At 43.8% G+C, this 23,139-nt stretch overlaps 1 protein-coding gene across 3 annotated transcripts in view; it reads right to left on the reverse strand.

Moving 5' to 3' along the window:
- Positions 1-3,509: 3,509 nt before the first annotated feature.
- ESRRB (estrogen related receptor beta) overlaps positions 3,510-23,139 on the reverse strand; it is a 163,882-nt gene continuing 144,252 nt past the window's right edge. For all 3 annotated transcript variants that reach the window (XM_081863527.1, XM_081863528.1, XM_081863526.1), the window contains 4 exons: positions 19,175-19,285; positions 16,777-16,938; positions 9,122-9,391; positions 3,510-8,272 (listed from right to left, as the gene is read on the reverse strand). In XM_081863527.1, the coding sequence (XP_081719653.1) occupies positions 8,028-8,272; positions 9,122-9,391; positions 16,777-16,938; positions 19,175-19,285 (788 nt within the window). In that variant the 3' untranslated portion in view covers positions 3,510-8,027. The remainder of the gene's footprint in view (positions 8,273-9,121; positions 9,392-16,776; positions 16,939-19,174; positions 19,286-23,139) is intronic.

Here is a 23,139-nt window from a genome sequence, read left to right on the forward strand (position 1 = left end):
CCCCAGGTCCTTCCCAAGCAATCTGAGACTATGTCACCATTTCTGTATTTGCTCTGCCCTCTTCATACCTCTTCTGGTTCTGGGAGACCAGGGTGGGAAGGGAGCTGGTTGCAGCAGGAGGGAGAGATTTCTTCAGCAACATCCCTCATCACTGCTTCTAGCCCCCCACCCCACCCCATCCAACCTCTGCTTCTGCCTCTGCTTCTGGGCTGCTAGCTGCCCCAGCCTCTTCCTCCCCCAGTCTGCTCTCTTTTCCCTCTGACCACTCATCATCATCCCACCACCAATCCCCTGACTCAGAGCCTTCTTCCCTTGGGGGTTCCCCAGCTGGTATCTCCCACCACTCTTCTGCATCCAGCCAGTCCATGACATTCTATCATTCTAGCTCCCAGAATTCTTTGGGGAAGCCGTGACTGTTTAAAGCAGAATCGTAGCGCTTTAAATGCAGGGTGTGAATGTGGCCTTACAATGTGTCAGCACTTTTGGCTTTCTAATGGTAGCATAACTAGCTTTGCCTCAAGTTGCGTAATTACTGGACCCAAGGCACCTTTTGCTTTGGCCAAAAACTGTATTTCTCCTTGTTTAGCTTCATGGATCTGATCCATTGCTCAGCATTTTCTTGGGATCTTCCATTGAGAGGCTGAGGCATCTAATCATAAGCCTGCATTTTTTATCAAAGCTTCTATATGTTTCATCAAGGCTTGTATTTTAAAATGAGCTTAAAGATTTTCAAATGTTTCATGCCAGGCAGAAGACCAGCTGCTTAGAGAACCTTGGCAATGTTTATTCTCCTAGACAAGGGGGCCCCCTGATTTATAGCAGAAAACAATTCTCAAAGTCGTAAAAAGGGAATTACAGGCTGAGAGCCAAGGTTACACTGACCCTACAAATTAAGGGTTGGTAAATAGTAAAATGAGCCATATCTTCTTCCTAAGGTTAAAAAGGCCAAGAGCAGTGAAAAAGGCAACTGGCTTGGCTGGAGAAGAAGAAGCTTCTTTCTATTTTTATTTTGAGGCTGGAAACTGTTCCTTCCTTTTCACTTTGAGAAGGTTTAATTCTTTTAAAAGGCTACCTATGATAATGTATGAAATATATTGGCTTAAATGTAATTATGCAAAGGATCTAGAAAGAAAGAAATGTTAAATTCTTATTTCATAGAGTCATATTGCAATAGGAGACCAGAGGGGCAAATGAGCCCAGCCTCCTGCCAGACAGGAGACGCCATCGAGCACTCCTGATATATAGTTGTCAGGCCTTTTTGTTTAGAAACCTCCAAATGAAGGAGATCTTTCAATGTTGATGTGAACTCAAGATCCTTGAAGATAAAAATTCAAGATTAACCATCTGTTTTGGAAGGCAATAGGGCAAGGAGGGCAAGAGGTGAGCTGGTAATTAAGATTCCTTGTTGAGACACATGTAAGATATATTACTACTTATTTGTCATTTATAGATAGAAGAATATATAGCTTTTATTTTCCATAAAAGGACAGAAGGAAATGGGTGTATCTTTTGTGATTGGTTCTAGCAAACAGCCAATAGGAATTTCAACCAGGCTGATTGGACAGAGGCAGCCACAGGAGGAGCAAGGGGGCTGGATTAAGGAAATATAAGTGCTGGCCAGAATGGCAGGAGGCCAGGCCAGAGCTTGGTAACCATGTACCACTGTGCCTCTTATTTATTTGTCTGACAAATAAATTACTATTTTAATTTCTCTATTGCTGCGTTGAATATTTCATTCCAGCTAAGCGTTAACCACAAGCAGGGTGCTACAAGGCCATATGTTTGGATTCCATCGCTGAAGACAACTGCTCCTTTTCTCTGGGTGGTTCTGTCATCTTCCTCTGAAAAACCTCAAGAGCATGTTCCTTTTTATTTTTCCTCCAAAAAAAGAGCTTGGGTGTTTGGGATAAAACCTAAGCATCATTTCCAGGAGATGATTATGCACTGCTGTACTAACAAAATTCATGTTTGGGGTGCTTCTACACAAGAGCTCTTCAGTGCTGTTAAGACATTGCTTGTTTTGCAAGTAGCAGGAAGCAGAATTAAAATTAGGGTTCCATACAGCTTTAGCTGTGCCCTTTCATATGGCCGAAGATGGTTCTATAATATCTTCTCACAAATAAGCTGCTCTCAGCCACTTACCTGGCTACTTCAGGTTTATTGCTTGCAGGTTTAGCTGGTTTTATTGTTTTCTTATTGCTCCCAGTGGGACAATTACTAAGTAATGTCTCCTTCAATAGGTGCTCTATGAATTGCCCCATGTTAATTTATTCTCCCATAAGGGAGTGGCCTTTGCTTTTGGTTACTGATTTCCTCATATCTTTTTTCTTAATTTAATTTTTCTTTTTTTCCATTTAAAAAAAGTAATGGGGAAAATAGGAAACCAGTAATTAAGCACATAACCGGGGGCGGGGGGGGGGCAGTTCTGACGTGGAGCAATTTGCAGAGAGGCTATTCAAGGGGAAATTACAAGTCACCCAGCTAGGGTCAACAGGAAGCAATAAAGTCAGCTGACCATACAAAGAGGAAGTGATTTGTTTACAGGCACGGGAGCCTTGAAAAACATTAGTACTGCTTCTTTGGTCCACATTGAACAGCCTCAATCTCCAATTCTATTTTAATATTTTAAAACAATCACAAATCATGTCTGGAAAAACATGGGAGGGCAGCACAGAAAGCAAGTGATTGGGAAAAAAAATATGGATGTTCTATAAAAAGTGCCAGTTACAGATAGGTAGCCGTGTTGGTCTGCCATGGTCAAAACAAAATAAAAAAAATCCTTCCAGTAGCACCTTAAAGACCAACTAAGTTAGTTCTTGGTATGAGCTTTCGTGTGCATGCACACTGAAAGTATCTGAAGAAGTGTGCATGCACACGAAAGCTCATACCAAGAACTGACTTAGTTGGTCTTTAAGGTGCTACTGGAAGGAATTTGTTTTGTTTTGACTATAAAAAGTGGGTGAACAAAGGAGAGCAATTGCATAGAAAAGGGTTAGTGTGGAAGCATCTGTGGACTAGACAAAGTTAAAATGGAAGGGGAGGCTCCCCACTTCAGAGGATTGCCCCCAAATTCTAAAGAGCGACAAGGATGGGGGAAGAAAGGTAGTACACACATTCTTGCTCCCTTTCCGATGTGTTTATTTCAACCCACAATATGAATACAGTGGTATCTCGGGTTAAGAACTTAATTCGTTCTGGAGGTCTGTTCTTAAGCTGAAACTGTTCTTAACCTGAGGTACCACTTTAACTAATGGGGCCTCCTGCTGCTGCCGCGCCACTGCCACATGGTTTCTGTTCTCATCCTGAAGTAAAGTTCTTAACCCGAGGTACTATTTCTGGGTTAGCAGAGTCTGTAACCTGAAGCGTCTGTAACCTGAGGTACCACTGTACCTGGATGTACCATAGTGTAAAGCAAATCTCTCTGTGTGATAAGGTGAAGTGATGATTCAGAATACTCAATAAATGCAACCTCAACAGGATTTGTTTGTACATTTGTTTTATTTCTCAGTTTGTTCGAAATGACCTGTACCACAAGAATACGATTTATTTAATTAGTTATTTGAGTTTTTTTCTTTCTTTCAGGAGCAGATAATAGTTGAGTAGTTACTGTTTTATTTCACTCTTGTACTATGACACCCTGCATAGTTTTGCACAGGCTTTCCCATCTTTTCCCCTTTGCTTGTTTTTGGCTTCTCTTAACCATCAAGTCACCAGAGCAGGACTGGCTTTGGACCACATGACTGGCCAAAAAACCTCAGCCACATACATTCTTAGGGTTTCTTTCCTTCCTTTTTTGACAGCTGCTTTAGCATGGTTTCAAAATACGTGTTCGACATTTCTGAACACATGAGTCAGTCTGGTTATGAAGAGAGAAGAAAATAACGCCCCTTATTTGGCATGAACAATACTGTTGGGTTGTGGTTTTGCAGTTTCTTCATATTTTCAAAATAATGCCCGCCTTTTCCTCAGGTGCAAGGGGTGGTGGGTATCGCACCATTGATCTGAAATGATTCCCATCAACTTGGGTGTTTGCTTGCTGGTTGCACTAAAGGCCAGAGACCCCAGAAAGGAATGTGAATGCAAGCAGCATTTGTTGCCTCCATGGCTCATAGGGAGGGTTGTATTTCAGAGCAGATGACAGTGACCTATGTGAAGCTTTGGGAAGGAGAGAGTACACTGCAGGTTACAGGTAGGCACAGAAGTAGGGTGACACAGCTTCCTGGAAAGGGAGAGGTTGACAGATGTCATGCTTCTATTCTAGTGAAGGCACTTACCTGCATGCCTTGCCCTAAACTAATCCCAGGGTTAGCACTTGGGGACTTCATTACCTACTCCATGGAAGCTACTATTGTCTGAGGGTTTGCAGTTGTCAGAATCATTCTTGTATCAGTAGTTCGTACCTTACAAAATATTTGACTCCTATGTGCAGGACCGGATAATTGCTTAGTGCATGCTTGCACACACACACACACACACACACACACACACACACACACACACACACACACTTTCTCCTAGTTCCAAAGGCATGGAACCAGAGCTGTCCCCATATTGCTAAAATCTGAAGCTGGTCTGCGCTATCCACTCTCCCTATAAGATCTAAAGCATTACCAAGTTGCTGCTCTGGTTGATTGCTACTGTCTTCCTCAGATGTATGTTCTATTAAATTAATTTGGAATATGTTGTCTCAGCCCCCTCTACGATTATGGACAGTATCCACACAATGCCTTCCACCTCCACGTGGATTTCCACTTGCACAGTGAGACTCCCCCCCTCTCCTCCCCCTCCTTGCACCCTGCAACCTCCCCAAATCTGCTTTGAAGGGTTGGGAGAACCCCTGGAAGAGATTTAGGGGACTGGTGGTCAGAGGAGAGTGGAGAAGTCCCATTGTGCAACTAGCAATCCTTGCACTGGCAGGACCATGACAACCCTATATTCCTAAGATTAAACCATCTTCAACATTACTGAAGGTTATGTGGTCTTCACTTAGTTTTCACCAGTCTTCTTCAACCTGGTGCCATTCAGATGTTTTGGATTACAATTCCCATCCTCCCTGACAACTGGCCATTCTAGCTGGGGCTGATGGGAGTTGGAAACGCAAAAATCATCTGGACGGCATCAGATTGGGGAATGTTGGTTGAGAGTGATGCAGCTATATCTCTGAACCAAAAAGGGTGCAGTGAGTCATGGACAAGCAGGCTCCACATTGCCTCTGACTTTAGAAAAAATAAACACTGGTACAATATATCCTTGATTATGCAGAGGTGTGGGCAATGCCCTGCTTGAGAGCTTACCAGAATGGCCACAATTGGAGACAAAAGACTGTACTAAATGGACCCTGGGTGTAACCCAGCAAGGCAGTGATTTTATGCTCCAGCAACATAAGATGACCTTAGGCTATTTGCAAATGAACAAAGTGGTAGTTTTACAAACATGGGAACAAGAAGTATTTGTTCCCGCGTTTATTGCGTTTACTGAGTCTTCACTTGTTTACTGCCCCAAAGTGGCAATGAAGGAAGGCTGCTTTAAATGAGCATGAAAATGCTCCTCCCAATAAGGACCCATGATTGAGGCCTGTAGTGCCAGGAACTCTTTCTCTGGCCTTTAGCAGAGAAATCCCGCAACCATGCTTTGCAAAGGAGAGACACAGGAACATAGGAAGTCTTGTGCAAATTCAGGTCTATTTGCCTGTAGCCCAATATTATCTACTTTGATGTGCAGTGGGTCTCTAGGGTCTAAGCTGGGGGCCTTCCCCATCACCTGTGATCTGATCCTTTTCAACAGAGATGCCAATAAAGGAACTCAGGACCTTCTGCGCTCTGCCAGTGAGCTACTGTTGTGCCCTACATGTGATGGCTATTTTGGAGAAGAATGACAATGACTGTTAGTAGGATAAAGAAAGCTGGGGAGAGAGGAAGGCTACTCTGAGAAAAGGAGCACCCATCAAAATACTTTCCCCCATGGATGGAAAAGAAGCAGGGAGCCATTTTGAGCAGAAAACTGGAGCTGTTTGTCATCCAAAAACAAAACTGTCAGGAGATTGTAAGTATGGTCCAGCCCCCAAATCAGTTGCCAACCGCAGGCATCCGAAGGGAGCTGCATGATTACTGTGTTTATTTCTGTCGCATCCTTCATAGTCATGGAAGACCAGTTTAGCAATCTGCTGGCTCCCTCCCTACCCACTTTTTCCCTCTTCAAAAAAGAGGACCTTTGGATTAGCATCTGGATGAAGCAGCAAAGTGAATTGGTACAAAGTAAAGAAGTTGAGGCCTCTGTTCTGATTTACCTCAGGAAGCAGACAGGACACTGCCCAGCCCTCACTTGGCAAATGATATATATATTTTTGCCATCTATACCTTTTATTGCTTTGGTTAGACCTATTTTCACATGTTGTTTTGACCACTCCCTTTGGAAGTAAAATTCACTTGTATGGTCATCTTGGCTTCAATGCTGCTTCTGCAACAGTGGGTTTAACTCTTGAACTCACTGCTGGATCCCAAAATAACCGTGAAAACAGACACACAAACACATCACCCTCCTGAAAAGCCACAAATCAGTCAAAGCCATCTGGACTTGTGGCTCTGTGGGACTGATGAGAAGAAAAGTAATTAATCTCTGAAAAGAGGGTTGGCAGGGGCCTAGCTAACTTGGAAGCCATTATTTTTATAAATATAACCTAAAAACCTTACCTCCCCAATCCCTTGCTGGGGAGGGAGAAGCACTTCCAATTCTCAGAGGCACTCTCTTACTTATCACTTCAAGCCTGCCATTCAAAACAGGTTTTGGCTCAAATATAAGTCTTGCTACCCTTGCCTTCCTTCAGCTACATTCAAGCTGGATTCAAACAACTGACCTCAATGAGAGAGTTGCCACAGTGGGAAAGGAATGCGGAGGCAAAAATTAAGTATCTCCCCTGGGTTGTTTTAGTTCTCTTAACATGGCGCAAGCCCAGCAGGTGAGTTCTTCTAATTCTTCTTCTCCCCTACCTCTCAGGGAACGTATCCAATATTTGGATTTGGAGCTTGAAATCTATTGGTGAGGAAAGACTGGGAAATGCCCTGGTTTGGGATAACTTTTATTTATTTTGGCCCACTTCCTGTGATTCCAGTGACCTCGGGCCATGTGGAGAAAGAAGGAAAGGAGGTAGAGGGTTTTCTTTTTCTTTTTAAATAGCACCACGTCTAGGAGGATGAAGGGATGACTGAGTGACTATAGCCTTGGAACAACAACAGAAAGTATCCAGCTACTTCCCTCTGCATGTTCTCACACAACAAGATCTTCTCTCTCTTTCTCTCTCAAGGACATGTCTCCAGCTTCTCTAGTAACCACCACCGGGAATGTTATGATTGCACGTGGATAGGGGAAAGCCAGGTGCAAATATGCTGTACAATATCACAGGATATCTTACACGGTCAGGCCTGTCCTTCCCAGTAAGGAGGGCCTCTATGTACATGTTTTCTGTGTAGCTTGAGCACAGGAGGCAGCCATTCTCGACTTAAGAGATCCCATGATGCTCCTCCCCAAACAGACCACCATCACATGGACCACAGCATTGAGGAAAGGGGTCAAGCTGCGGACCCACTGACGCCCAGATATATTTTTTAATCTCCTCTCACGCCACCATGCTATGAATGTTACAAACTCTTATTTTTCACCATTTTCTGCTTCAGTCCCCACACCCCTTCTCTTAGGACAAAGAAGATGGGAATGGGCTGCCCTGGATAGTGCAAACAGCATCACTCTTAGGGGCTCCAGACTCCCTTTGGCTCCCTCTGCAAGTGCAAGAGCTTGTTCTATAATTTTCCAGAAAGAAAGAAAGGAGGGGGGGGGAAGAGTGATGTTGATTAAAAGAGTTTCCTTCTCTGTACACAATAATCTTCAGATGGATGTACAGACTGGCGTGGCTGCCAGATGGATGTTAAATAATTCTTCCATAATAAATGATTGGAGATAAAAGCCAGCTGCCACCTCTGTTTGGTTAGCTCCATGGCCGCAACCTTGGCTTCCAGTTTGCTTCCTGGGCCCTGTCAGACCTTGGCTTCCAGCATTTCTAGGAAGAGTTTGTGCATGGGGACCTTGCCCTGCAGTTTGATGCTATAGAAGTGCTGCACGGCCTTGGCAGCTGTTTGCCGCAGGAGGGGAAGGGTGAGCAGCAGCTTCCCCGCACGGCGTGGTTCCTCATGACGCTGGCTCAGCTCGTAATCCTGGAGAGCTTCGTGGAGAAGGTCTTGGAGTTTCTGCACTGCATCCATGTCCTCTATGTGCATCGAATCTGCAAAGAGACAAGGCAAAACAAACAAACCAGCGAAAAAGTGAGAGGGCAAATCTGCCTGTCCTTTAAGAAGAGCTGATGCACCTTTCTTATGCATATCTCTGTCGTGTGAGAGGCAGCCTTTTCCGTGGCATGCACCACCTTCTAGATGGAACTTCCTGCCCTGGAGGTTAACACATATTCCACCAGCATTTGAGAACCTTTCTTTGTCTACAAGCCTTTGATTCTATTACTGTTAGTGGCTGCAATCTAACTCCACTTACCTGGGAGTAAATCCCATTGCATTTTCTAGGACTTCTGAGTAGACATGTTTAGGATTGCACTGTAAGTTATGGGTTCTTGTATTTTATGGTTCTTATGGTTCTTATGGTTCTTTCTAACGCAATTTTCAGTGTTGAGGCATGGGGGGGGGCCTGTTTTTAATGTATCTATTTTTCATGATGGAATGTTTTTAGATAGGCCTCTCTACAATGTGCAGCTGCCTCAAGCCAGGTTCAAGCACTGGCTCTGTATCACAGTGGCAGTTTTCCAAGATCAAGGTAGCATTGGAGTTAGTAAAAAATGAAGTGAAACAAACCACAATGCTGGTTAAATATGAAATTGCTACGACCCAGTGATCTGGAAGCTGTTTCGACAACTAGAGGGATATAAAAACTAAAGGAGGTGCTCAGAACATCCTTTCTACCTCGACCACCGTCAGACTGAACCAAAGGAATCATAAAGGAATGTTATCTCACTCTAGTTGTCTAGAAAGTCCCCATTTGGACCACACGTAAAGCTCATGAACCCAATGTCTTTCATGGGCGATGGTGGCCAGATTCTCATGTCCATCCCAGATGGTAACCTTACCTGAATTGGCAAGAGCCAAGGCCTTGAGTGTCACAAACTCTTCCTTCTCCACCTTCAGCTTCTTATACCTGCGTACAAGCTGCAGGATGGCCAGGTAGAGCTCCAGCAGGCCCGTCAAGCGAGAATGTTCCTCATCCATGATGTAATCTTCAGCATAGACCAATTTATCCTCATAGGGTAACGAGCGGTAGACGATACCCAGGATGAGTATCTCCATCCATGCACTCTGCAATAGGCTCATCTGGTCCCCCAGGGAAAGATTAGAAAAGCCTGGCAGGGCAAGAAGAGCAAGTCAGCTTACATACACAGGTAGGAGACGATGTTTTAGCACTGCCTGCTCCAAGCCCTGAAGCTTAGAAATCTGGCAGGGACTCTGTTAGGTCACCCAGTGATGGAAACCTCAATATTCCCGTGGAGAGCCCTTGGCCATAAACATTTAACCACAGTTCAAGGTAAAAAAAAATGCACCTTTGACCAAGTGCTAAAAAAAGAAGAAATGAAACTTTCAATCATTTCACTCACAGGTGTGCCACATTTGCAGTTCCACATGGTAAGCCACTTCCTATGTCAGGCATGGCCAAACTTGGCCCTCCAGATGTTTTGGGACTACAATTCCCATCATCCCTGACCACTGGTCCTGTTAGCTAGGGATGATAGGAGTTGTAATCCCAAAACATCTAGAGGGCCACGTTTGGCTATGCCTGTCCTATGTAGTTTGGGTGATTTTAACCATTCCATGACACACATGGATTTTGTAATGGAATACTTTTATTCACACAATCCCATTTGGAATCACCTTCAGCTTGCCACATACCAAAGCTTCCCATTTCCTTTGGAAGCTGCACACATGATTGAAAGAAAGAGTAAAGACTCAGGTGTTTTATTTAAAAGGACTGATCTATGTAATTTAGGTGGAACAGCTGCCTAAAAAACCATGTATACTATAAACAAATAAGTGCTCTCCATGTATACTATAAACAAATAAATGTAGAACTGTGGATGTGTTTTCACACTTCCTGCCATAGAATAGCATTAAATACTGCCATGTGCCTGGCTATTAATGTTAGGCTTGCTTATACATCACACCAACAAGCTTTGTAGCATTTAATCAAAAAAGTCCATTCACAATACATTAAGTCCATTCAGGCTGCGAACAGAAGGACCCCCTCCATGAGTGCAACTCCCTTCCAAAAACAGAAGCTCATTCCCTTTACAGAAAAAAAGTTAAGATCCAAGTCAATTTTTCTTAACAATGGAACTCAATACAGTTTTATAACATTGCCTCCACCAACCAGAGGATCATTAATGTTATCTTAGGACCCACAGGAACAAACAGCACCTATTCTGACATGAACACCAATTTGGGTACCAGGCAGACCAGACAATGAAAAGCCATGAATGAGAACTGAACAAATTAGAATTAGTAGTATTTATTGAGATCCCCACAACAGAGGAATGCTGTGCTTGAAAACTGCATAGTAAGATCATGAGTGTTGGCAGGAATTTTTCTAGGTGGTGGTGGGAAGGCAAAGTACATACTAAATGGGGGCCTGGCTAGTTTCTCACAAAAAAATAAAAAGAATAGTTCCTGTATGTTTTGCCTTATAACTCAGATTCCGCAAGTACTAGAAATGTACTCTCTCACTTCCTTTTTTTTTTACGTGAAAACTGGGGATCTGGAGATCATGGTTCATCTGGAGGCAGAGCCACCTAGCCTGCCCACCTGCTCTCAAAACTGGAAAAGTCAGAAGGAATCTGGGAGATGAATAACATACAGTCCACACTGGAAAAATGAAAACAGGCATCACAGCTAGTGTGGGAAAGGAGGCAAGGAGATGGGCTTTGTTTCTGTGTGAAACATAAGTGTAAGAAAAGGCCACTTCCTATATCACAAATTTCTTAATGTGCCAAGGACAAATGTCTGTCTACAAGTGATTCAGACATGAGTAAGACACTGGGAGTAGTTTGGCATATGACTATATGACTCACAAACAGACACAGGTATAAATTTCCCTCTGTTGCAACTTTACTCACAAGAATGTCATGGACATCTCACTTTTGCATGATGAAATTTTCCATTTTCACTCTTGAGATGCTCTTTCAAAATTAGCAGACTCACACAAGAGTCCTGAAGAAATGGGGGGAACTGTTCTTGCTGAGGGAGGGAGAGGATGAGAGTAGAAACACTACTGACAACTGAGCTTCTTCTCAGTATTTCCTGACTCTTCCTAGTCTGTCACAACACATACACATCCTATATATAAAGAAAGCATGGAGACTCAACCTAGCCCAAAGTCTGCCTGCTCCTTCCACAAAGAGTGGTTTATTTTCATACCTTGGTTACAACCAGGAATGGGGGAGAAATTCATTTTGTTCATTTGGCTTAATGTGAACCTAGATAACACCATACTTTCCAAACCAATATGCAAATCGAAATGCAGTTATCCTTATAACTCACTCTTCAACAAATTTTGTGATGCAGTTCTCACCAAACATATTTTAGGGAAAACTAAGCACAAAACTGTGCATGTGAGCAGAAATAACACACAACAATGCCTTATATTAGGCTCTTGCAAAAATGTGTATACTGCTTGCAAAAACTGATATATTAGGATAAGTGTACCCCAAAATGTGTTTGAGTTTTTAAAGGTTCGCAAACTGATGCAAACCAAATTTGAGATTGGAAAATTTAGAACATGACATTGACAGATTCATCTGTTCCTAGTAACAAACAGGGAGTTTCTTGCCAAGTGTTGTAAGAGATCATTCTGGTTCCCTTTTCTTCTTTTTGTGCAACTGCTTCACTGCTGCCCCACAGTTCTTCCTAAGCTCATTAACCTTTGACTCACAGATGCTCCAGTCCCTCTAGCTGTGATTTACGCTCAGCAGGATGCCTTTATTCCCAGAGTCCTTTGCTCTGGTACCCGTGCGCCTGCATCTGGGCCAAGGGAGCCAGTCACTGCAAGGATCATTTGATTTCTCTTGTTATCAACTTGGCAATTAACAAAAGAGCTGGTGATTGCTGTATTGACTGGTCGGGAGTTCCATTTTTCTGTCTCAGCTATCTCAGCCCAAGGAAGTGAGGGCAGAGGGATGGGTTAGTGGTATTTATTTATCACTACACCATGTTTTGTGTTTGTGTTGCCAGAGGAGGTAAGGGGTGATAATGGCACGGCAGTCCTTGGACATCCAATTTCCCTTATCAGGCCACTGAATAGAAAAGAGGCGACAGGCCACATTAATTAACAGATACCAATCAGCTGTCACGTGTTGTGTGTGCGTTTGTGAGGCCTGATGGGTAGGAGGGAGAGATCGATAAAGCACTGGGGAGGAGTGCCAGAAGAAATAAGAGGACAGCTGAAGAGGAGGCTGGGACATCAGGGACATGAGCTGCAAAACCAACCCTTCTTGGCGAGTCTGAAGATGGAAAGGAGCTAGGCTAGACAACCAGGCTGCAGTGCATTGCTGACCACAACCCAGTGCTTTGCCCTGTATATGTCTGAATAACAACAAGCTGCCCTTTTAGCAAGGGAGCTGTGCTCTTCTGTTGCTAATCCACATTTATGTAGCAAGAAAACTATGCTCAGAAGTTCTGCTGGAGACCTGTAAGCTATTCATCGCACTGACTTATTACGGTCAGTTCATTTATGCTTGACGATGTCCTAATGGAGGAAGGCGCTTCCATTCCATAACCAAGAACCATCAAAACGAAATAATAATCCAGCCAGTTTAGCAGTTACAGAAAAAGTTCAATCTTTTCTGAGCCAGACAAGCACACATCATTTGAAACAGTGTAAGGGATTAAACATCCCAACCACACAGAACAAGCAGTGCATGAGGTATTTGATCTGGTATCTCAGGGCCTCTTCACTCATTACACTAGGAATTTTAAGTGTATGCCTAAAGTGTGCAGCGTGAATGTGACAAACACACACTTGAAAATGTGTTTCACACAGGTACGTGAAACAGAGAACTGTTGATAGTAGATCCCTACCAAGTGTAGACACACTTCTATAATGGGCAAAGAACACCCTGCCACTCCAAGTTCACATCCTGAGCATTGTGCTCAAAACTGTAGCTGCGTCTCCGGGACGAAGCAAGAGCACTTTCTCACCAACTCTGTCCAGAGAGGATGGTGAAATCCTCTTTGTCAGATTCAGACCTGATAGCTGTCATTCATGTTGCATCTCCTTGATATCCAACTGGCTAATGCAAGGTGTTCTATAGGGGGCTGGCATCAAAATCTTCTCTTTTACAACAGAGGGAATTAAACAGTGGGATTCCTAATGCATCTGAGCAGAGAGCAGATCACATGCTGTGCAAGAAAATGCTATGCCCGCTGCGGATACCAGACTGTGAGCAAACAATGAAAGCACCGAAGTGCTGAGATCAACGTCCCCCAATCTGGTGTCCTGAAGGTGTTTTGGACCACAATGCCCATCAGACCCACGTGTTGGCTGAGGCTCGCTGATAGGTTCACAGCTCTTTCCCTCAGCATCACCAACAGGGTGGGTTCTTTCATAAACCACAAGGAGGGCTATGAATTCATGGGGTTTCAATTCTGACTCAGCACTCTTTGAACCAGTGCTTTAAAGTTGGTAATAAATTATCTGGAATCAAGATAAACCTAAGTCTGTGGTTGACACCAGTTATTCAAGATGGTTTAAACCACAACAAACTATAAGAATGCCAACAGAATAACTACTTGTGAAGGAGCTGTACCACTCAGGGAAAAGATCTTGGACTAGTAGTGGAAAGCTCACTGAAAAAAAGGTCAAATCAGTGTACTGTGGGAGTGAAAAAGGCAAATCCTGTGTTAGGAAGAATGAGTGGATGAGAATTAAAGGAGCTGAAAATAAAATGATTGCTACAATAATGCTATTATATAAATCTGTGGTGTAAATGGGCTTACAATACTGCATGCAGATTGGTTACCCTTTTTCAAAAAGGCACCATAGAATTGGAAGAGGGATAGAATAAGGCAGCTAAAATGGCCAGAGGGTTAGAGCATCCTCCCTATAAGAAAGGAATATTTGGATGATCTGTTGTGTTTAGAAAAAGATGTCAAATGGGACATATCTGAGGTCACCCAGTGAAAATGATTAGCTCTAGGCTCGGGTCATTTTTTTAAATGCATGCATAACCAGTTTATGGTGATGGCCACCAGCTTATGCATCTTTCTTAAAAATAAAAAAATTAAACACACCAGAATATATAGACCTATAAATCTATGGCTCTAAACTAAAATGGAGATGGCTAGTATCTCTATCATGCCCTGTTTGGAGGCATCTGAGAACTGATCCAAATGATGGCTGGAGTGGCTAACTTTCCAGCTCCATCAGGCACACATTCCAGAAACATGGAATCTGTCCTGTGAGAACAAGGGTGGGGAATCTGAAGTTCTCCTGATGTTGCTGGACTACAACACCCATCATTCAGTCTTCACCATTGGCCATCTTGGCTGGAGGCCACAGGTTCCTCCTCATCCATGTATTAGAAAATTGTTGCATGTGCCACATTGCTACAAATAAAGCACATTACTTCATCCTTTCTTACAGAGAAGCATGCATAAGCTCCTCTTGGCAGTATCCCAACTGAACTTCACAGATTCCCTCTGAAACCTGTAGTATTTGTACCCATGGGTGTAGAAACCTATTCTTTTTTAGACATTTGGCAGCAGGAGCTACCAGAATCTTTGGAGAGAGGGGGAGAGAGAGAAGAGAGAGAGAAAACACATAATTTGTGGCAAGTGGAGTTCATAATCTGTTAATTTATTACCATCTCTGTCATCCTGGAGGGCCATTAGCAGCTGTAATAAAGAGAGATGTAATTATAGGATCTGAGGCCACTCTAGACACAGCTGCTGTCACTCCACTAGCCATATTTCATCCTGTGCGAAGCTCTCGTCTTCCCAGCAAGAGCAGCAGCAAAACAGTCACCCAAAGAGCCCCTGTCATCACCCCTCAACAGGTCTCCTCTTCCTGCAGGGAGACACAGTGATGGGGAACCAAGGTACAGGTGATTAATGCAAGGGCTGGGTGTGAAGCAGGAAGAAAGGGGAGTCCTGTTCAGAGGGGAAGACAGCCTTGGTAGGGAAGTAATAATATTTGCTGAACACTATTAAAATGTATCCCCCCCCCCCAATTGCTGAAGAGTGGCTTCAAGCTTAATTGGACCCATGTGCTGACACCACTGAGAGGGTCCTTACACAGTTGTTTGTCTGAGGCAAGTTTAGGAATTAATGCAAACCTGAAAGTTGTGTACATGTACACACATACTCACAGCTTTCAGAGATTTCATTGGACGAAATCAACATATTGCCTTATTATTCAGAAACTTCGGACCTAACTATATTGTTACCCTTAGATCATTCTTCCTTTTCTATCATGCTGTCAACTCACTCTGGGCCTGTTCACACTGAGTATTATTTAGCTATTAATTCACACACCCCATTTGAATTAGCTTTGGGTTTGTCTGTGAGGAGCAACTTTGTGGACTTTTCCATTGCAAAATTTCAAAACAATGGGAAAGGATTCCACAAAATGGTACATCGGCACACTTTGCTTTGAGAAGTAATGGGGCAGGATGTGATCAAGTGCTCTCCAGTGAAATGCAACCACAATTTGCACTGTAATCAGGCAAGTAACAAATGTACTACTGGGGGGGGGCAATGCTCCACATCTTTCTAGACAAACAGACAGAAACGAAAGTGTGATTATATCTCACCTGCTTGGAAAATGTGGTATCTCCACAACAGCAGCTCTACCTAGTCAACAACTGTTTGGATTGTGCACTAAAAATGGGAAAGTACACTGACCTCACAAATGTTCTTGCAGGAAGGGGCCTCATCAATATGGAGATGGTGGCCTGAGTATTAACAAGTTGTCGTCTGGTGTAGTTTGTTATTATCCTTCCTGCTAATTCTTCCCAGCTGCTGGGTTAGTGGAGCAATCCAGACAGAGTTTCCTTAATCAGCAGCATTACACTGTTTGTGCTGAATCAGGCCCTGGCAGATTGTGCAGCCGGTGAGTGGGGTAATCCCTGTTATGACAGGCCTCCTTCAAGAAGGGCACCACTGGGATTAAGATTTGCTGAGAAGCAGTATCCAAAGACTGAGCTCCTTTCCCAAGTACCCATCAGCCGGAGTTTTCTCAGTTCACAGCTAAAGCTATAAGATAATCGCAAGCATCTAAAGATACATTAATTTACACCAATAAATCAATAACTGCATTGGAATTCTGATTGAAAGCGAGGAGTCTGTTGTAAACTAGGAGTCCTCTCATAACCTCTATTTTCTATTGAACTCGGGTTCTCCTTGAGGCTGCTTCGCATGGTTAAAAGAGCAGCAAAAAACAGGTGTGTGTGTGTGTGTGTGTGTGTGTACTATTCCCACTTCAATTTGTTGTTTCTCGTAATGTGCAACAAGAGAGGTACATCCCTCCAAGGCTGCTCACAGGTTAAAGATTCCCATTGCATTTTTATTCCATTTGCAAAATGTGGGGACTGAAGCTGCAAAATCTTGGGGGGTTTTTTACACACAAAATTTCAGAGTTCCTCATCAGACAATGGCAGCTTCCCTGTTGAAAAGGATAAACTAGTGCCCATGACGGTAAGTTGCTACAACCGTTTTTTGCCCCCCAACCTTAGCTTCTTACCTGGGATGTGCTTTGCCCAGCCAATGATCACCACCAGCTCTCTGTCTGCCAAATCACAGAGCGTGGTCAGAGCTTTTATGTCACTCTCCGGCATGGTAGGGTCAGGCATAGCATAAATCTTTTCCGGCTCTGCCACCAACAAGTGGGAGACGATCTTGGTCACTGCAAATTCCAAAGCAGAAATCAGTATGTACATCTGACGAACCTACGCAAGTAGCTTAAAACTCCACCGTCTGAAATAAAGGTGAGATTATTTTTGCTTGGGAATGCCAGGTATGTAGGAAACTGGCTCCTGCCTGATCATACTGTTTGTTTCTCTAGCACAGGATTGCCTTCTCGGAGTTGTGAACAGCTCTCCAGAGACCATGGCGGAGGTCTTTCTCATCACATGCTACCTGCTCCTTTTTAAACTGGAGGCCCCAGGGATTGAACCTGCAACCTTTTGCATGCAAGGCATGTGCCCTACCACTGAGCTACGATCGGTCCCTGATCCTATCATAGATATTTACATGTGTTAATTACTGATATACCTAAGCATCCTTTGCCAAGATATAAGTTTCCATTCTGAACACACTGCATATTTCAACTGATAATTGTTTTACCGTGTATTCTGGCTAATTAATACTGATAGGAAGCTCACATATGGACATTCTGGCTGGAATAAATGGGGAATCTTCTGACATGGGGGGAAATGCAGGGGAAACGGCTTAAGGAAACACCCCTATGGAAATTAAAATAAACTACAGTCTATTTCTCATGTCTGCTTCAAATATTTTTCCAACTTTCTATTGTAAAATACTGATTTTTGGAAAGTGAAGTGGCTCTTAGTATGTTTGAGTCCACTGGTACATTAATGGAGGGCACCTCATCCTGTTCTGACCACTCTCTAGAACAGGGGTCAGCAACCTTTTTCAGCCATGGGCCGGTCCACCATCCCTCAGACCATGTGGTGGGCCGGACTATATTTTGGGGGAAAAATATGAACGAATTCCTATGCCCCACAAGTAACCCAGAGACAAATGTTTTGTGTTACTGGGAAGGCAGGAATTCTGTATTGATTTGCTATGGATGTTTGTATGTGATGCCAATAAAAGGTTTGATGATGATGAAATAACCCAGAGATGCATTTTAAATAAAAGCAAACATTCTACTCATGTAAAAACACCAGGCAGGCCCCACAAATAACCCAGAGATGCATTTTAAATAAAAGGACACATTCTACTCATGTAAAAACACGCTGATTCCCAGACCATCCATGGGCCAGATTTAGAAGGCGATTGGGCCACCTACCCCTGCTCTAGAACATGCAGTTGACCACTGGTGCTGCAGGACCAGCACGGATGGTGCAGTCTGTGTGGCTTGGCTGAACTCTGACACAAGGTACTCTTGGTGGGAAGGGTGATATATCTTTTCCAGGGATAGTTTCTCCACCTCAAACCAAAGTGCTAGTAGCTGGGCAGACATTAGAATAAGATCTATGAGCAATGAAGCAAGACCTTCCGAGAACTAAGACGCTTTACCATTTTTGCTTAGGTGTGCACCAAAGATGTCTTAAGTGTAAGGTATCAAAGCAAAAAGCACAGGTATCATACAGGTATAGGCACCAGGGAATCTGATAGGCTAAATCTCCCCCACTGAGTTCAGACTCAGTGGCAAGCTCAGGATTTCCTCTGCATAATAATAATAATAATAATAATAATAATAATAATAATAATAATAATAATATATTATTTATACCCCGCCCATCTGGCTGGGCTTCCCCAGCCACTCTGGGCGGCTTCCAACAAAATATTAAAATACAGTAATGCATCAAACATTAAAAGCTTCCCTAAACAGGGCTGCCTTCAGATGTCTTCTAAAAGTCTGGTAGTTGTTCTCTTTGACATCTGGTGGGAGGGTGTTCCACAGGGCAGGCGCCACTACCGAGAAGGCCCTCTGCCTGGTTCCCTGTAACTTGGCTTCCCGCAGTGAGGGAACCACCAGAAGGCCCTCGGCGCTGGACCATGTGTGAAATGCCCCAGTAATAGATTGTACAATGCATGGAGCATAGAGATCTATGATGAATAGGTTGCCAGACAGCTAGCAGGATCATGCAAAGCTGGAGAATCATCATGGTGAGATGGGTAGGCCATCACCTTCACCTGCAAGCTGATCTCTTGTAGATTTAGGGAAAGGCCAGGTGCTCCCTTAAACCATGTATCTGAACAATTGCCCTCGGTTTCAGTTTCAGAAAAGTCTCAGAGGACACTAACTCATGTGGCTCCCTAATTAAGACAGCTGAGAACTGGTTTCCTATGAGGAACACTCAGGGAGAGCAGCACAACCCCACAGCACTATGTTAGGGGAAAGGAAATGGAGAGATTGCCCCCAGGCAACAGAGTGTGATACCGGCACTTACATGGCTTTTTGGCTGGAGGAGGAATCTGTAAGCTCAAATAAGTGCTGCTCTCAGAATCCAATCTCCTTTTGTACTTTTGACGGCCTCCACGAACTCGATCCAGGCGGACCCCTGTAGGCAAAAGAGGAAGGAAATCTTAAGGCCTTTTTTGTGTGTGTGTGTGGATTCAGATATGTTTCCTTATTCTTAACAGGTATATTTGTATGCACATGCACTCCTATTGATTCCTATGCACGTGGGCTGCAGTTCTAACTACGCATCCTAGGGAGTAAGCCTCACCGAGCCCAATGGGATTTACTTCTGAGTAGGCGTGTTTAGGATTGCACTGCCAATGAAGAGAAAAACTGATAAGAGAAATTGACTGATGGAACAATCCCTCCTGGAAGTGGGGCAGATAGGATAGAACTTGAGATGTCCGTTCACCCAATTCTGTCTGTCTGTGCCAGTGGCGGGAGGGGGGGGGGATAACCATCCAATAACATCACATATGCAAATCATGATGGATGCTTAATAAATAGGATGTCTGCAGGGGCCCTTAGAATGAAACTTTTCATTTACTCAGTTTCTGCATTCACACCAGGAATGGGTGGATCTGTCAATTTTGGTTTGTCTCAGTTTTTCAGTTTCCTATTCTTAAGTTCAGTTTTCCACATTTTTTAAAAAAAAAACTAAATTAAAAAAACAAACAAACAAAAAATCCACATGAGAATTCATCAGCATTCTAACACAAGTTTCTCCTAATTCAGATCTTTCTGTATGCATTTTTGCCTAATATACACATTCCTGCAAATCACCCCCCCCCAATATAATGCATTTTTGTATGCTATCTTCACTAAACAGGTGCAGTTATAGACACCCTTTATCCTGCTATGTGCATTTTTATACAATTATTTGGCTGGGGAACGGTGTTGAAAATTCAGAGAAGTATGGATTTTGAAGGATGGCTGTGTTTCAGTTTGCGTATTGTTTCGGTAAGTACAAATTAGGTGGGTTTGCTTTAACAAAATCTAATTTCTCCGTCATCTGTAGCCACCAGCAATTGGCCTGATGTGAGTCTGTCGGCTGCGCCAACCTGGAAATGGCATGTGGGGGCAGGAGGAGACGTTATTTTCCAGTGCAACCGGTGGGACTCCAGACGTAGCAGTTGCTCCACTACTCTGTTAAATCCTGCTGCCACCCACCAGGAATTTGGATTGCTCTGTGAATTATCTTTCTTAAAATATACACAGATATCCCTTCTCCCCCACCCAGTTGATGAAAAAAGGGACAAAAACAAACAATGCACTTTTAAACATCAGAGCTTCGTACCTTTTCACCCTCCTATTAGCATCTCAACCCAGTGAGGTAGAAATGTTTCTATAGTGTTTGTGAAATAATATCCAAGCAAATAGAATGACAGGCAAGACCCAGTTCCCAGGAAACCAACCTGACTAGCATTGACTAACCCAACACTATACAGGCAGCCTGTCATCATTAGTACCTTTGAAATAACTGCACTCTCCAAGAATACTCTCCCAAATCATGCCCTTAAGATCTTGGCCATGATCAAATGAGCTAATGGGTTACACCAAAGTGTTGCTGTTTTTGTTTTGAATATGAACACCACTTACCTACAACTTTACCAGCACAATGAATTGGATGCTCATTTGCACACTCTAAACTGTTTTGAGGTGTGTGTGTGTGTGTGTGTGTGTGTGTGTGTGTTTACACTCTAGTGGTATATAGAATTTGGGAAATAAATGAATAAATTCATTATAAAAACCGGTAGGGCTCTCACACCCTGGTCAGGGTCAAAGAAGTGTGCAGACATTCACTCTCCCTTTGTACCCACTGAATCTATGTTATTTATTCCCTAACATTTATATACTATTTGATTATAAAAGAAAACAACCTCACAGTGGTTTACAAATATGTGGGAAGGGGTTAAAGTGGGACTGTGTCTGGTGGCCATGCCCACCACTGTCACGTGTTTGGCATTGGTGTGAAATGGGCCTTATTCACTTTGCACCCTTTTGCACTAATATTGAGCCTTCAGTGCTAGGGGCATGGCCAGCTGATGCTCTGGCATTGGGGGGCATGGCCTGTATGTGTGGCCCTGCTTCTCCCCATATCTTCACTGGACGAGTGAGGTGTGAATGCCTGTAGGGCAAGATGTACACTGGCGTACACTGGAACACCAGTGAAACTAATTTCCACTGCAAGTCCCAAGTGTGTAGTAACAGGGCATTTAGATATAGCAAAAGGGAAAAGGTGAGGAACCAGTGGAGGGAGTTATGCTATTTTTACCAAGCAGAATCATGCACATATAAGTGTGTTGTCCTCAGTGCTTGGCTAGGAAGGTGGCTGCACAGGTTGCAAAGGTATTAGGCACCCTCAATCAGATTAGAGAAACACAAAAGGACTTAAGTGCATTAAAAGAGATAAGCAAGAGAGAGGGAGAGAGGGAGATGCAAGGAGATTTACCCTCCATCCCTCTTTTCCTTGCTGAGTAGATATGTCTATTCATCCAAGGACATTAGCTCGTTAATTTCAAAGGAGAGACTCTGTTCTCCTCCTGTCCCTCCATCCTGTTTGACACTCCTTCAGGCAAGCACTTTAAATAAGGTCACAGTTGTTGTTTCATCCAAACAGTCATCATCATGGCCAGCGTTAAAGAGACAGTGTGTGCAGACTAAACCCTCCCGCTCAGCTGTTGCTGTTGCTATGTAGAGGAATTACTATGTGCTCTAGCAGCAAACCTCACCATTTTTATTATTATTGTTGTTGTTGCTGCTGCTGAATTAAAACCCCACCCATCTGGCTGGGTTTCCCCAGCCACTCTGGGTGGCTTATGGCACATAAAACTGTAAAACATTTATATACTGAACCTACAGTGTAAAAGACACTGACGTGAGATCCCTACTCCAAAGAGCTTACAATCTCTGCAGAAACGAAAGGCACTGCAATCCAGCAGCTAGGAGGTAATGTTTGGCAGGGCCCTGAGCTGTTTCATAAGTTGCTCTCAGAATAGTGAAAAGAAGAAACTTCTTTTGCTAATGCATCTGAGAAAGGAACTGAGAAAGAAACATGGGCCGTGCTAATTTTCTAGAAATGATGCAACCCCATTGATTTGGGGATGAATGAGGAGCTGCTTGGTGGCCTGGGGAGGTGGAATAAGCTTCGCTGGCTGGCAACTGGGGGCAAAGCTCTGTGGCCTGCCCTCGCCACTCAATGCAGGGCAGCTGCTCCTCTCCCCCCCCCCCCGCTGTGTCCAGCGTGGCAACTTCTGAGGAGAAATACCCCCCCTGAAAGGCAGGGAAAGGGTCAGCCAAGGCCATAAGCCTCCAAAGGTGGCGTGAAGCAGCTTGTTTTCCTTCGCTACCGGCCATTGGAGTGGTGCCACTGAACTCCTCTATCTAGGCTCCTCTGCCCTAGGCTTTTTGGCGGGAACCAGGCTGCGGTGTCATCCTCACCCTCAGCTAAAGGAACCCAAAAGAAGAAGAGGAGGAGGAGGGGGAGTTTGGATTTGATATCCCACTTAATCACTACCTGAAGGAGTCTCAAAGCAGCTAACAATCTCATTTCCCTTCCTCCCCCACAACAAACACTCTGTGAGGTGAGTGGGACTGAGAGACTTCAGAGAAGTGTGACTAGTCCAAGGTCACCCAGCAGCTGCATGTGGAGGAGCGGGGAAGCGAACCTGGTTCACCAGATTACGAGACTACCGCTCTTAACCACTACACCACACTGGTTTCCCTACACACAATTTTTAAAAATAAATAAATGTGGTGATTATGGAGGAGAGGAGAAAGGAACTGAAAGTGGGGGGAGCTAAAGGTGAAAAAATATGTTTTAAAAAGTTCTAACTTGGTCAGACTGCAGGAGCCTGGCCTATCGACTCACAAGCAGAGCAAGAGGTTCTATGCTTTGCCTGTTTAGTCCTGTAGGAGGCACCATTCCAATGGGGGAGCAATACCACCCGACTT

Source organism: Podarcis erhardii (assembly GCF_964252035.2).
Source record: "Podarcis erhardii genome assembly, chromosome: 1".
Classification (NCBI taxonomy): Eukaryota; Metazoa; Chordata; class Lepidosauria; order Squamata; family Lacertidae; genus Podarcis; species Podarcis erhardii.